The sequence below is a fragment of the Talpa europaea genome (assembly GCF_964194135.1).
Source record: "Talpa europaea genome assembly, chromosome: 6".
Classification (NCBI taxonomy): domain Eukaryota; kingdom Metazoa; phylum Chordata; class Mammalia; order Eulipotyphla; family Talpidae; genus Talpa; species Talpa europaea.
Window position 1 is genome coordinate 3,956,361 of NC_140072.1, and position 13,481 is coordinate 3,969,841.

General features: G+C 56.3%; 1 protein-coding gene across 5 annotated transcripts in view; it reads left to right on the forward strand.

Moving 5' to 3' along the window:
- Positions 1 to 13,481, forward strand: part of LPIN1 (lipin 1) — a gene marked incomplete at both ends in the record, with an annotated part of 78,700 nt that overhangs the window by 31,696 nt on the left and 33,523 nt on the right. For 3 of the 5 annotated variants that reach the window (XM_084235510.1, XM_084235512.1, XM_084235511.1), the window contains 2 exons: positions 12,009 to 12,209; positions 13,347 to 13,442. In XM_084235510.1, the coding sequence (XP_084091636.1) occupies positions 12,009 to 12,209; positions 13,347 to 13,442 (297 nt within the window). Of the gene's footprint in view, positions 1 to 12,008; positions 12,210 to 13,346; positions 13,443 to 13,481 lie in introns of those variants that run through there. The other 2 variants (XM_084235513.1, XM_084235514.1) reach the window with 1 other exon arrangement.

Here is a 13,481-nt window from a genome sequence, read left to right on the forward strand (position 1 = left end):
CTGCAGCTTTGCTCAGTTACTTGGGCTCCCCCGGCATCAGTGTCCTCACGTAGAGAACGGGGTGGCGGGAGTCCTGTGTGAGGGTGCTGGGGGCACTAAGTGCGTGCGGATAGAGAGCCCCGTGGAGCAACGCCCGCAGTGCAGTCAGCATGTGGCTTGAACTCAGTGGTGACCACATGCTTTAGATTTGTGAGTGTGGGGGGGTGTCCAGCGCCCTGAGGGAGGCCGAGGGGCAGGGCTGTCATCTTGGGTTTGCGTCCCCCAGCAGGTGGCCGCAGCCTGGCAGGCAGGTTGCTCCATCAGTTCTCTTGAAACGGTCAGGGGCCCCATCAGCACCACACCTGGTCCCTTCCCCCTGCCCTCAGCTGCAGGTGCACCCTCTGTGGGTGTATCTGCATTCACGGCTGCCAGTTGCACAACTTTGGTTTACGAAAGACAGATGCAAACAGTGAGGTGCCTGGGCAAACAGGGCGTCAGCGCCCTACAGGTCTCCAGCTCCTCAACAGACCAGCCCCCGTCCATGTTTTGCTTTGGCAAAAGAACCTGCCAGTCAACTCTGTAATCACAGAATGCTGCCCAAGCTGGTGTTGCCTCCGGGCTCACCCCACCGGAACGGAAACACCCTTCCCAGAGCCCTGGACTGATCGTAGCCGGTGGTGTTCTTTGCCTGTCCTTGGCGAGGGTGTGGTTTTGGTTGTTGATCTATGCAAAGCACCAGCAGACAGGAGAGTCCAGTCTTTGTCTGGGAGAGGCTGTGACCGCACATTTGGCTTTCCTTTGGGGGTGCACTGGGAAAATCACATCTGCCCCCGCACACCCGTCCGCTGCGGTGGGCAAGTGAATATTACTCCAGTTCACAGATGGGAAACGGGATCTACAGGCAGGTCACTTGCCCCAGGTCAGGGCTGGTGGGTGTGCCGCTGGCCTGCCTTCCTGCCTCCTGAGCTGTGGGCAGCACCCTGGGGCAGCACCCTCCTTGAATGGTTAGTGTGGAGTGGGCAGGGGTCTGGCAGAGGTGGGAGTCACAAAAGCCGGGAATTCTTTTTTTTTTTTAAGATTTATTTATTTATGCATACACGACCTGGGGTACAGGCCAGAGGTGCAGGGGGTGAGAGGGCTCACCAGAGTCAGAGTGGGGAGCAGAGCAGGCAGACTGACTGAAATCCACTGCTGAGGGGAGCAGCGGGGAGACAGAAGTCAGCTGCGCCATGTGGGTAGCTCCCTTGCCGGGGATGGAACTCGGGCTGCAGTGGGAGAGCTTCACAGTCCTGAGACTTAACCCCTTGCAGCAGGGAATTTGTTTTGACCCTGACACAAACTCGACAGCGCACCTGTGCAGGTACTTAACGCCGGGATGCAAAGCCCACTGGGTCCAAGCCTGGGCTCTTCGGCCCAGCACATCGGCCACCCTGTGGTTCAGACGCCCCCCGCCCCACTGCCAGACCCTTTCCAGCTCCTCCGCGGGCCCTGGGGACACGCATCTTGCAGGCTCACCAGTCGAGCATTTGCAAAATCCCAACCCCGGAGCGACTGAACTGTCACCCCTGACCTTCCCTCCACAGCAGATGACCCCCCTCCTGTCTGGCACTTTCAGGGACAGGCAGACACTGACCCTGGGCTGGTTTCCCGTCCCTTACCCGGTTCTCTGAGGTCGCCAAAAGTTAACGTCCAAGTAAAACATGTGCGTGTGAAACACAAAACCCGAAGCCACAACATGGAAACACTGATGCTGGGCCACGCGGGTCCCCTCCCCTCCCCCGGACGGGGGCACGTCCTTCGGTCCTGCCGTCTTGGGGTTCGTATTAGAAATCGCTCCGTGCATTCCTCCGTGTCGGAGCTTGTGGGGCTGCCTCTCGTGTTTTGGAACAGCCTTAGACCCGCCCATCACGGCGCGGGTGGTCCGGAGTTTGCTCATCTCAGTCCTGTGACGCTCCGTTGTCTCTGATTTTTGCGACTCCGTCGAGGCGGCAGTTTCTCCGGGACCTTCCGGGGGTCTCCCAGGTCGAGGGCAGGTGTGCTGGGCTCGCTGCAGCCCTGAGTGGGGCGGTTGGCTGCCCCGCGCTCCCCATCCCTGCGGTTTTTACAAAGATCTTTGGACCCTGCGAAGACCTTGGCGGTGCGCCTCGGGCGCAGGGCCGCGCGTGTCCGAGGCCGCTGGCCGGGTGTGTGTCCCTCTCTGGGAAGTCTCGGTTTTCTCCTGGTGGCCTGAGGGGGCGGGCGCTCGCGGAGCCCCAGCTGTGGTTTCGAGTTTTGGCAGAAGTTCCAAGAACGTAAGTGTTTCTTGGCAGCGTGTGCACCCTGGAAAAAGGTTTTGCCAATTTTGGACAAAATGCCGAGTCTCCTGATGTAAGCAGGTGAGAAGTCACGCGACCCCGTGACGGGTGCTGGCCAGGTGTTAGCAGCCACCTCCCGGGGCACACGAGGTGGGGGTGACTCAGCTTCTGTGCACCTGCTGTGTGCTGGGAGTCCCCCAGACCAGCCCATCCCGGCATTCCCTCCGTGCCCCCCGCTTCTGCGGGGTGTCGGCCCTCGACCCCAGACACACACCTCTTGCCACACTCTTCCCCTGTAATCCGGATTCTTCACCTGCTTCATTCCGAAAGGGTTGCGGGGTCGGGGTTGGGGGCCCTGGGGCCAGCTGGTTGGCTGCTTGTCCCTGCCGTCAGGAAGCAGCGGCCTGGCCTGCAGGCTTTTCCAAAGCACTTCCAGCTTTTGCAGTGACTTTTCTTACTTTGCCCGGGGGTATTTCCCGAAGAACAGCGCGTGAGGGCGTCTGTCCCCGACCCCCGCAGGGTGTGGAGGGACACAGGACTTTGCCCTTGTTTTGAAGAAGCTGAGTGCTCTGCTGGGGCAGCTGAGCTCACTCCTGCAGCGGCTGGCGGGCTGGCTCCTGCAGAGGCAGAGGCAGAGGCAGAGGTGGGCAGGGTGGGGGGGGTGCGCTGGAGGCAGGGCGGGGCCAGGTGTCTAGACTTCGCCTTTTCCTGTGCTGCATCTAAGTCGCGCTTCCTCTTCCCCCTTCACGTGGAGCTCATCCCCCTCCGCCCGGAACACAAGTCACAAGAGGAAGATCCGCTGTTGTAAGCCGCTTTCCTTTTTTCTGCTAGGCTTATTACTCATTATACCTTTTGGGGGATTTATTAGAAATGGCCTTTTTTTATGCTCTGGTTGTCACCCGGCGTGTACCTGGCGCGGCTGAGGTACACTGTCATCTTGACGGCCCAGTTGCAGTGCGAAATGTGTTTCTCTGTGACGGCAGGTGCAGCCCAGATGTGGCCTGGATGTGGGGACACACACTGGGGGGCGCTGAGAGAGCAGGGAGCAGTGGTTGTGCATGCTGGGGGGCCACACCGCCACCTCCTGGGGCCCAAGAGCCCTGGAGAATGAGATGAGGTGTCCCTGGGCTTCAGGGACTGTGGGGAGCCTAGGGAGGCAGATTGTGTCATACCTTTGAGGAGGAACTGACCCCCCCCCCCAATTAAAAGCCAGGGGACTGAAGTACTTCTAGTGACGGGGTGCTCGCTCTGCCCAGGCACATTCTTCAGTGTTTGGAAAGGTGGTAGGTCGACATGAATGTTCAGCTGCTCAGTGTCTGGGGGACAGGCGTGAATCTCACCCGGTCAGTTCCAGAGCCAGGCGCGGGGCCCTGTCGTCCCTGCTGCAGAAAGGAGGGGCGTCCGCTGACCACTCGGCTGGCCTCAGGTTCCGCTTGAGCTGGATCAGGATGAAGAGGAGAAAGGGAGATTGTGTTTATCTATTTTACTAGCCAAAAGTAACGAGACTACAGAACTGCAGGGCCCAGGGGGCGCCCCCTGGCTCAGCCAAGTCCGTGCACCTGAGCCGGGCACCTTTTGCCTCCCTGAGTGTGCTGCCGGGGGATGGCACAGTGGGGCGGGCCTGCTGCTCCCGGACCCCCGGAAAGCTCAGGCAGACCTGGAACCTGCAGCCCAATGCCCAGCCAGACACCGGCGTGGGAAAAGGAGCTTAACGCTAACGTGTCCCACAGCGGGTGACTGGATGAAGTCTCTGAGATTCCGCGTTCTGTGCGCCATCCCTTCCTGCCGCATGTGAGGTGCGCTGCGTCTGGGGGTGCGGCCACAGCGGACTGAACTGTCAGCTCACGTGGGAGCTTTGCAGGCAGGACTTACGTGTCATCCCCACTGCGTGGAGGGAAGTAAAACCTTATTTTAGAGTCAAAATTGAGGATTACCCTGAACGTAGCTCAGTAGGTCAAGGGTCCTGGCCAGAGGGTCTCCGCGTGAGGAATGCAAGAACTTTAAGCAGTAAAGATCTAGCCTAAGGAATCGCCTCTTTGGGTTGGGTTGTAAAATGGAAAAACTGTATTCTTGGCATCATTATGATAAGCAAGAAACACATTTTGACTCTTATTATCGGCTTCTCGGCAGTAGGTCAACCTGAAAATGGCCGGTGGGTCAGCGCTGTTGCTGCCCTGACCCGAGAGCCAGCACCTGCGAGGCTGCTCACAGGTCCCTCGTGCTCACGAGGCAGAGTGGCCGGGAGGCCGGACGGGGCCTTGGCTGGTGCCCTGTGACCCGTGCTAGAGCAGTGTCTGTAGTGGGTTCTGTGTCCTCTGCTGCTGCCCAGAACAGGCCCAGGGAGGAGGCCTCACCGGGGCCGATGCTGGGTTGGTTTTTGAATCCAGAAGCTCCCTGGGTGTGCCTTACACCCCGGCCTGCAGGCTCCCTGGCACGCATCCGATGGGGAGGCGGCGGCAGAGGCCTCATCCAGGTTGCTCTCCAGGAAACGATGGCTCATTCTGAGGAGTCTCCAGGTGGCCGACTGCAGCGAGGAGCCTGTGACCGCTGCAGCCCGGGCTCCGGCCGGGCCCTGGCCCCGAAGGCCTGGCCTTCAGTCCTCCCGGGACGCCGTCTGCGCCCAGGTGCCCTTGACAGAGCGTGGAGGTGGCAAGAAACACCTCGCGTGTACCTGCTCTTTCGGTGGGTTTGCCGGGGATTTTTCTTCAGGGCATGGTCTTTATGAGCTTGGTGTTCCCAGAGAAAACAGCTCCTGCTTTCTTAATTTCTTCTACTTTTTAAATTTTACTACTTCCCCACTCACACCCAGCCTTGCCAAGCCGCGGTGGAGGTGGTGGCCTCACCTTGGCGTCTGTGAGTCTGGAATTTAGTGTGGCGGGGCCAAAAATAAACCTCCCACAGAGCCTCCCACCCTCCACCCGCCGGTTCGCCACCCCTCACTACAACCCACACAGCCCTCCGCTCCGCCCCGCCGGCCCCCAGCAACAACCCGGACCCTGGCTTCCTGCTTGGGATGAAGTGGCCAGGTCGTGGAAGCGTAGACTTCGCGCCCACCAAGTTCTGGATTCCCCCTACCCCCTCTTTGCCAGGTGGTGGTTGAGACTGTTTGATTGCTCCCATCGACGTGGGGCTCTCTCCCGCTCAGGAGTCAGTTCTGCTCAGCAGCGTGGTCTCAGAGATGGCGCCAGTGTCCACCCTGGCTCTGGACCGTTCCCTCTGGGATTCCCATTTTAAGCGCAGCCACGATGAGCTGTTAGTAGTGGACGCCTGTGGACATGTCCTTGGTGTTATCTGACTTTCAGAACTAGGTGGTTGCCGTCTGTTTTGCTAATGTCACATGACTGGCGTTTCTTTATCTGCCCTGCCCCTGTTTACCATTTTATCCCCTCAGAATGAGGGGGCAGCCCGAGGCAGAGAATGGGAAGCCCTGGGCCTCGCTGCCGCTGGGCCTGTTTGAATACCTCGCAGACCCACACCTGTTCCTTGTTGGAAACGGGGTGACGGTGCTGGTTGGGGTCCTCACAGATCCGTGTCAGTGGGGGTCAGGCGCTCACACAGCGGAAGGTCGTGGGCTGGGAGGCGCTGGAGCGTGGGGGTGGCCTGGCTCTTTTCCTGGGATGACTTAGTGACCTGTGAATGGCTTGGAGCATAAACATGGTGGGTGTTGGGCCTGAGGGCTGTGAGATTTCACTTCTCTCCAAGTTGGTAGCCAGGCACCGAGGTCTGGCTGAGCCCTCATGTTCTGCCTCCTCCGTAATTACTCGAGGCCTCGCAGTGCTGACAGGGAGGGAGCCTGGCATGTCGGCTCCTCTTTGGCTCCCCCGAGAGCCCCAGGAAAACAAGCTCGCTCCCCGGGGGCCGAGCCCACGGTCAGGAACCTGACAGCAGCCAGGAGGTAGGATGTGTTTTCTCAGCCAAAATGCTGTTTGGTCCTGAGTGTCCTTCCAGAGACAAATCAAAGGTTGGTCTCTGCTAAGCTCGAGTGTCACTAGTAAACTGTGGCATGACAGCCCCGAGCCTCACGGTCCTGGGTCCGTGCAGCCCCTACGACCCTCAGGCCCCCCCTCCTGCCCACCCCCCTCCCAGGCAGGGACATTGGTCCCCAGGAGTAAGCGTCACCTGGGCCAGAGTCAGGCCAACGGTGTGAATGGACTCAGGACCCGCGGGGCAGAGGCAGCCCTGACTGTACACCCTCGATTTCCATGGCCCCACGGGTGGACACCACCAATGAAGCATTTTCGCTTTTGGGAGACAGTCGTTATCTAAAGCTCTTATTCAGTCAAGTCATTCCAGAAGCCTCTGGCTTCACAGACAAAAGGTCAGGCTCCTGGCAAAAAAAAAAAAAAAAAACGTAGTCAAGGAAAGCGTGGGTGTGACTAGAAGAGATGTGGCCTCGGTGACTGCAGACATCCGGGCCTGGGCTTTGCGAAGGTGGGGTTCTCACCTGAGTCCGCTCTTCCTTCAGCAGGGAGGTGGGAGTCGCCCCACGCTGCAGCTGTGGGTGTTTCCCTTCCAGGGAGCAGACCCGCAACACCAAGTGCAGGCTGTTGTTGCCTAGGTAACGCGTGTGCCCGAGTAGGTGAGTTTCTGGAGAGCTGAGTCTGAGGACTTGAGCCCCGCCCAGCCTCCAGAGAGCGCTGCGCTCCCGGCCCTTCTGAGCAGTCAGCCCGTCTGCGAGGGAAACATTTCACATTTTCAGGGATTTTTACATGGAAAGTCAGGGAAGGTGTCCAGGTCCTGTGGCGTTTGATGTTGTCTGTGATTGGAGAAAAACAAGGAGGGCGGTCGTTAAAATCGATGTTGTCTATTTAGAGCCGTGTCTCCTGAGGGTGGTTTTTTAAGCAATGCCACAAACCTTGATATCCGTCTCTCTCTGAAGGTGCTGATATGCTTGGAAACACTTGTTGTGTTATGTGTAACAGTTGCTGACACAGCTTCTTGCCAAGAACCAGTCTGGCTGCGCCCTTAGTTGAGGCTGGGGAGAGGGACACCCCTTGAATTGTGTTTTTTTTTTTTTTTAAAGATTTATTTATTTATTTATACAAGAACCGGGGTACAGGCCAGATTCGCAGGAGGGTGAGAGGATTCACCAGAGACAGAGCAGGGAACAGAACAGGCAGACTGACGAAATACACTGCTGAGGGGAGCAGCGGGCGCGACAGGAGAGGTCTGTTGCGCCATGTGGGACCCTCGCCGGCTGGCAGGGATGGAACTGGCGCTGCAGATGCTGCAGACAGCTTCACCGCGCGGCGCTCAACCGCCTGCGCCACCAGGGGAGGCCCTGAATTGTGGTTTTAGTTCATACGTGCGTTTGAGAACTTTCCAGTTGAGAGAATTAGAAACAGAACTGAAATCCTTTTTATCCATTTGCCTGATAACGATCAGAACAGCTGATTCCTGAATTGACCTTCAAGGGATTTGGCCTAAAATAATTCCAATTCCGGCATTCAGTTTTTAATAATTGATGTTGTTCAAATTGAACACTGTTTATTGTTAATGTCGCAAATCCAATCCCAGGTGGAAATACGCTTTCGGGTTTTTGTGTTCCTCTGTGTATTGTCTATTTGGATCTCGTCTAAGTGCAGCAGCGGTTTCCAGTTTGAGGAAGGGTGTCTGGGAAGGTGCATTCCTGGGAGGCCATGACCTCAGAAAAATTAGTGTTTGTTCCAGAAGGTCAGGTTAGAAAAGGTCATGTGAAAATATGTGTGTGTGTGTGTCTAAGTAGTTTTTAACCTCCAATTTTCCCTGAAAACCAGCTTGGAGAAACCTACTTTGGCCAAAGGGCTTTTATGGGGTTCAGCTCTGTGCCCCACCTCAAGCATCCCTGGGCTGAAGCCCTGTGTGCTGAAGCAGCTGGTTTTTTTTGGGTTAGATATTGAGATTGAAAGCAATAGATGGCCGAGTAATTTGGAGGGGCGGCTGTGGAGCATCCCTCTGCAGGCTGTCAGTGGGAAATTGGGGTGTTCTGTTTTGCTCTCTACAGCCCTTGCTTGTCTCTGGTTATTCTTGAGGCAATTAAGCTACTTTCTTCTTTAAAACAAATAGTCCTCTCACTTCCCGGTCATGTGCCCGAGAGAACAGGCTGGAAACAATGACAGTGATGAGATTAGCCAGGCCTTTGGGGAGGTGAGTCCAGGGCTGGTCCGGGCTGGTCCTGCTTCTTATCTTCAGGGAGATAAAATTAGCGTCTGCCTTGAGCCTTTCACTCCAAATAGGCTGAAGGTTAAGGGATAATACTGGGGAGTTTTGGCTCCTCTGGTTTGTCCTGTTCTTTAACTATTTGCCCAGATTTTAGGGGAGATCTTGGAGGACAGGAAGCTGGGGAGGAGCCAGGAGGCAGCAGGTCTGCACCCTTCCATCCGGAATGTCCCCCCGCCCCCGTGAAAGGCGTCTCCTGTATTTCAAAGACTTTTTTTTTTTTTTTAAGATTTATTTATTGATGCATACAAGAGCTGGGGTACAGGCCAGAGATGCGGGGGGTGAGAGGATTCACCAGAGACAGAGTGGGGAGCAGAACAGGCAGACTGACCGAAATACCCTGCTGAGGGGAGCAGTGAGCGAGACAGGAGAGGTCTGCTGCACCATGTGGGTTGCTCTGAGGCCGGCCGGGGATGGAACTTGTGCTACAGAGGCTGCGGATTGCTTCATAGTGCGGTGCTTAACCCCTTGCGCCACCAGGGAGGCCCTCAAAGACCTTTTTTAAAAAAAGATTTAATTTATTTATGCAACAAGAGCTTTAACCAATCTTCATCTCCCTGAAATGAATTGTTTTAAAATATTATTCTCCTTTGTCCTCTAAAATTAAAAAAAAGTGGCAACATATCTATAACCCCAATTTCACTATCTCAGCCGTGTTTTAAGCCTGCACGTCAGTACAGCTAGCAGACATCCGGGCTCACTGCTGGCTCGCCATTGCCACCAGGCATCTCCAGAATTTTCCTCACCTTGTAGAACTGAAGCTCTGTGCCCCGTAAATACTAGCTCACCCTCCCTTGACCCCCAGTGCGCACCACTCTGTTTTCTGTTGTGAGTCTGTCTGCTCTAAGTAGCTCAGATAAGCACACCCATCCAGTATTTGTCTTTTGGTCACTGGCTTATTTGACTTAATGTCCTCAAGGTTTATCCATGATGCACCTCGTCAGGCTTCTTTTTAAGGCTGCGTAGTATTCCCCGGTGGAATACTTTTGTATCTCCATTCATCTATTGATGGACACTGGGGTGTTGTGAATATTATGTCACTGAGAACATGGGTGTGCAAGGATCTCTTTGAGACCTCACTTTCAGTTGTTTTGGGGATGTGCTCAGGAGTGGAATTGCTGAGTCACGTGTTACTTGAGGACCCTCCAGACCATTTTCTACAGCAGCTGCACCATTCTGCATCCCCTCAATCTCGCACCTGGGTCCCAGTTTGTCCACATCCTTGTCAATACTTTTCCGTGGTGGTTAGATGGTAGCTATCCAAACGGGTGTAAGGTGGAAGTGTCTTCTGAAACATTCTCTGCTCAGCTAAGGCCTTTCCCGCAGGTGCAGATGTTGAGGTCAGTTCCTGGAACTTGTGGTCAGGTGGCACCCACAGCCCTATCATTTATTTGCTAAGGAGGATGGAGCAGATTCCTGCTTCCAAATGGAGATATTTTCAGCTTGCAAATAAGCGAGTTGCTGGAGCACAGATAGCAGATGGACTCAGAGCAATTTCTGGCTATTTGTGGTGGGAAAATGCACCGGACAGATCCTGTGACGAGGTCCAGGGCTGGAAGCAGGAAGATCTGAGCCCTGGTCTCTGCGGGGAGGGCACACTACTCAGTCATCTCCCCTTGGGGGGCTGATTTCCCTGAGATGCGGGTGTTAGAACAACAACTAACAACTCTGTCTGGATCCTGTAAGCTTCAAAGTGAAGTTCTTGGATTCTGCATGATTACTTGAATTTACTCATTGAGAAGGCGAACGATTTGTTCAGGAGAACAGACCAGTCTTTAAGTTATTAAAGACGCCCCTTCTGTTGCTAAGAACTCGGAGGGCAGCCTGAGTCTTCGACTAGTTGGAGCTGGGATTGGCCCTGGCGGCTCATGGAGGCCGACGTCCTCATGCTCATGTCACAGACAAGAAGCTGGATGCAGAGACGTGGTGATACCATCTGTTTTGAGCTTTCTCTTATGAATCAAAAATGCCAGGTGGTGGGCTCTGGGCACCCTGTGGCGTGTGTTGGCGGTGGCAGTTGGGAACTTGCTGCCGGCATCCGTGAGCACGGCTTGGAGCCAGAGCCAGGAAATTAGGAGAAGCCCTGGGGACAGGTGAGGGGGCTTGACAGAACTGAAATAAAGGTGACTGCAGAACCCCAGGACCCCAATTCCTGGTCCCCAGCGTTGGCACATGGCGACCCTGGGCACATGTTTGTTCAGAGGTCTCGTGCCTTTAGGGACTCATGAGAATCTCAGGGGGGTGGACGAGGTGCGGGGAGGGGCCTGGGGCGCAGGTACTCTCCTGCCCCTCTCGTTTGTATGCACAGCAGGTGAAAATCTAGACTGGGCCCTGGGGCCCGAGGGTTTCTGAGAGGCCTCCTACTGGGAAGCATGAGGGTTACTAAGAATCCCTTTTTAGCTCATACACCTTTTTGGGAACTGCCCTCCCCTCCCCTTTGTGGGTGAAGTCAGCTGCACCAGCACCCGCAAACAAACAGAAGCGCGGTGGGGTGTGGCCGTGCGGTGGCCCTTGTGGGGGTTTGGGGGCGGCGGTGTGCGTGTCCACCGAGGGGCTGGCCCCTCAGCAGAGGGGGACGTGCCCCGGAAACCGCCCCACGAGCTGCCAGGGCTCCCTTGTGCGCCGTCTCGTTAGCAGGCGAGGGCGGCTGTGCGTCAGATGCGGACCAACGGTTCTGGTTGCCTGCTGTGCGCAGGGCATCGGACCAGCCCTGCGCCAGCCTATTTCCTCATTTGTAAACGGGGGGCTGATGTCGCGTCTGCTTATGTCATAGGGGTCCAGCCCCCCCGGGCCAGCCCCTCCATGATTTACTCCCCTCTTGCCCGGGCCTTACTCCCTTGATGTTCGCGTCAAGCGACAGAGCCTGGCAGTACTGAGTTACTCGTGTCCTGCCTCCCTCTCCTCATGACCCGGCGCCTTCAGGGGACAGGGATGGCATCCAGGTCGGCCATGCCCTGGGCCCCAGGCCCTTCGGAGGGGGGCGCCCGGCGTGCCCACCGAGAGGGATGCCGTTGATGAGCTGGGCCGGTGGCTGGAGGCAGAGCAGGTAGCCCTGGACGTGGCGGCAGGAGCCAGCCAGGCAGGCCGGCGCGAGGATGGTCATTGTTCAAAATACGAGTTATCTTTTTTGCTTCTCCAGTGAGAACTTAATTCCAAATAAGAACATTAAGTGCCTCCTCTGGCACAGGCGGGAGGCTACGAAATACACATAGGGCCTTTCTCAAGTGTCTTGAGATTTAGTCTTTAAACCTTGCACTGAATGACAGAGCTAGTCATGGGGGGCCAGAACCATCAGGGTGAGCTTGCGGGGTCCCAGGGAGGAGTGGCCGGTGCTCCCTGGGATCCCCAGCAGCAGCAAGGGCCGGGGCATCGGGGCGGGGGATTGTGGAGTCCCTGCGGCTGAAGCGAAGCATCCGAGCCACATGGGGGGTGCGGGGTGCGGGGTGCGCCTTTGAAAGGAGGCAGCGTTGGCTGTGCCGGCTCCTGAGTGGCCTCCCGAGTTAAGGGCACGTCTCCCTGTGCTTCTGTCTGTCCTAGGCTCAAACCATGAATTACGTCGGGCAGCTGGCGGGCCAGGTGTTCGTCACGGTGAAGGAGCTCTACAAGGGCCTGAACCCCGCCACGCTCTCTGGATGCATCGACATCATCGTGGTCCGCCAGCCCAACGGGAGCCTGCAGTGCTCCCCGTTCCACGTGCGCTTTGGGAAGATGGGGGTGCTGCGCTCCCGGGAGAAAGTGGTAAGACGGGAGAGCCGTGGCCCGGGACTGGGTCGTCTCCTCGGAGAAAATCATTGCATTTCTGTGCCTTGGCATAACCGGGACCTCTCAGAGACCCCGTCTTTGGGCTCTGTGTTGGGGGACGCTGTTTTTGCAGGGGCAGTTACTAATGTGGAGGATTCTGGCCCCTGTGGCTATGGATTACTCCAGAGTTGAGTGGTGTTCACCGCTCATTAGCTAATACGTTAGTTCTCATTCCAGGCAGCTCTGTATTAACGCCTGGGCTCTGCGGGCGAGGACTTCAGCCCGAGCGGCGCAGCGGTGGCTTGTCTGTCTGGGACGCTGGCCGGAATCTCAGAGTCGGGGTCTGGCATCCTCTGGGGTCCCTCTCGAGACGGGTGGCCCTTGACCCAGCTCTCCGATGAGGCCAGAACACCCATACTCGTCCTCCTGTGCAGCCTGGGTTGTCCTCCCAACAGGGCGGGCGTCCCCAGGGCGAGGGCCGAGCAGCCGGTGGGCGCCAGGTTCCTTTCCTGGCCTGGCTTTGCGAGGAGGCCATGCAGTGGCACTTTGCTTTTTGAAGGAATGAACGCATTTTATTAATTGAAATTCTACTTGAGCCGACATTTTAACACCATTGGTGTTCCTCCAACCTCGCCCATTTCATTTTTTTAAATTAATAAACGTCGGCCTCTCTAAACAAGATCCTTTTTCCAACATCGCTGGCAGTCAGTTTTTATCAATCAAATTCTTGGCTTTCGCTTATTTACCTGTATTTTTCCTAGTTGAAGTCATGCCGCATGATAGCACCTTGCAGGTTGCAGCGGTTCTGCATGTCTGCTACGTTAGGTTCGCCTCTAAAGGGCCAGTTCCACCCTTCACCCCACGACGGCCCCCTTGACCCGATTTCTACCTGTGGCGTCGCTTCTGTTGTGCTCACGCGTTGCGGCAATAGGGAGCCTGCGGGGCTGCGTGGAGCAGACGCCTTTGCTTTGTGGGGAAAGCGTGTGGAACTGGATGGACTGATTGAGATTTGGAATTGTCATGAGATGTTTTCGGGGTGTCTGAGATGAGAGCTATTTAGGCAGAGTGGCGTCCCTGCGAGGTTGCCCGTGGGGTGGGCAGTTCCTTGTTTTCTTAAATGTGTTTTTCCTTCAGGTTGACATAGAAATCAACGGGGAGTCTGTGGATTTGCACATGAAACTGGGAGATAACGGAGAAGCGTTTTTTGTTCAGGAGACTGATAATGATCAGGTGAGTGAGGAGGGCTGGGTCGTCAGGGCCGCTTCCTGG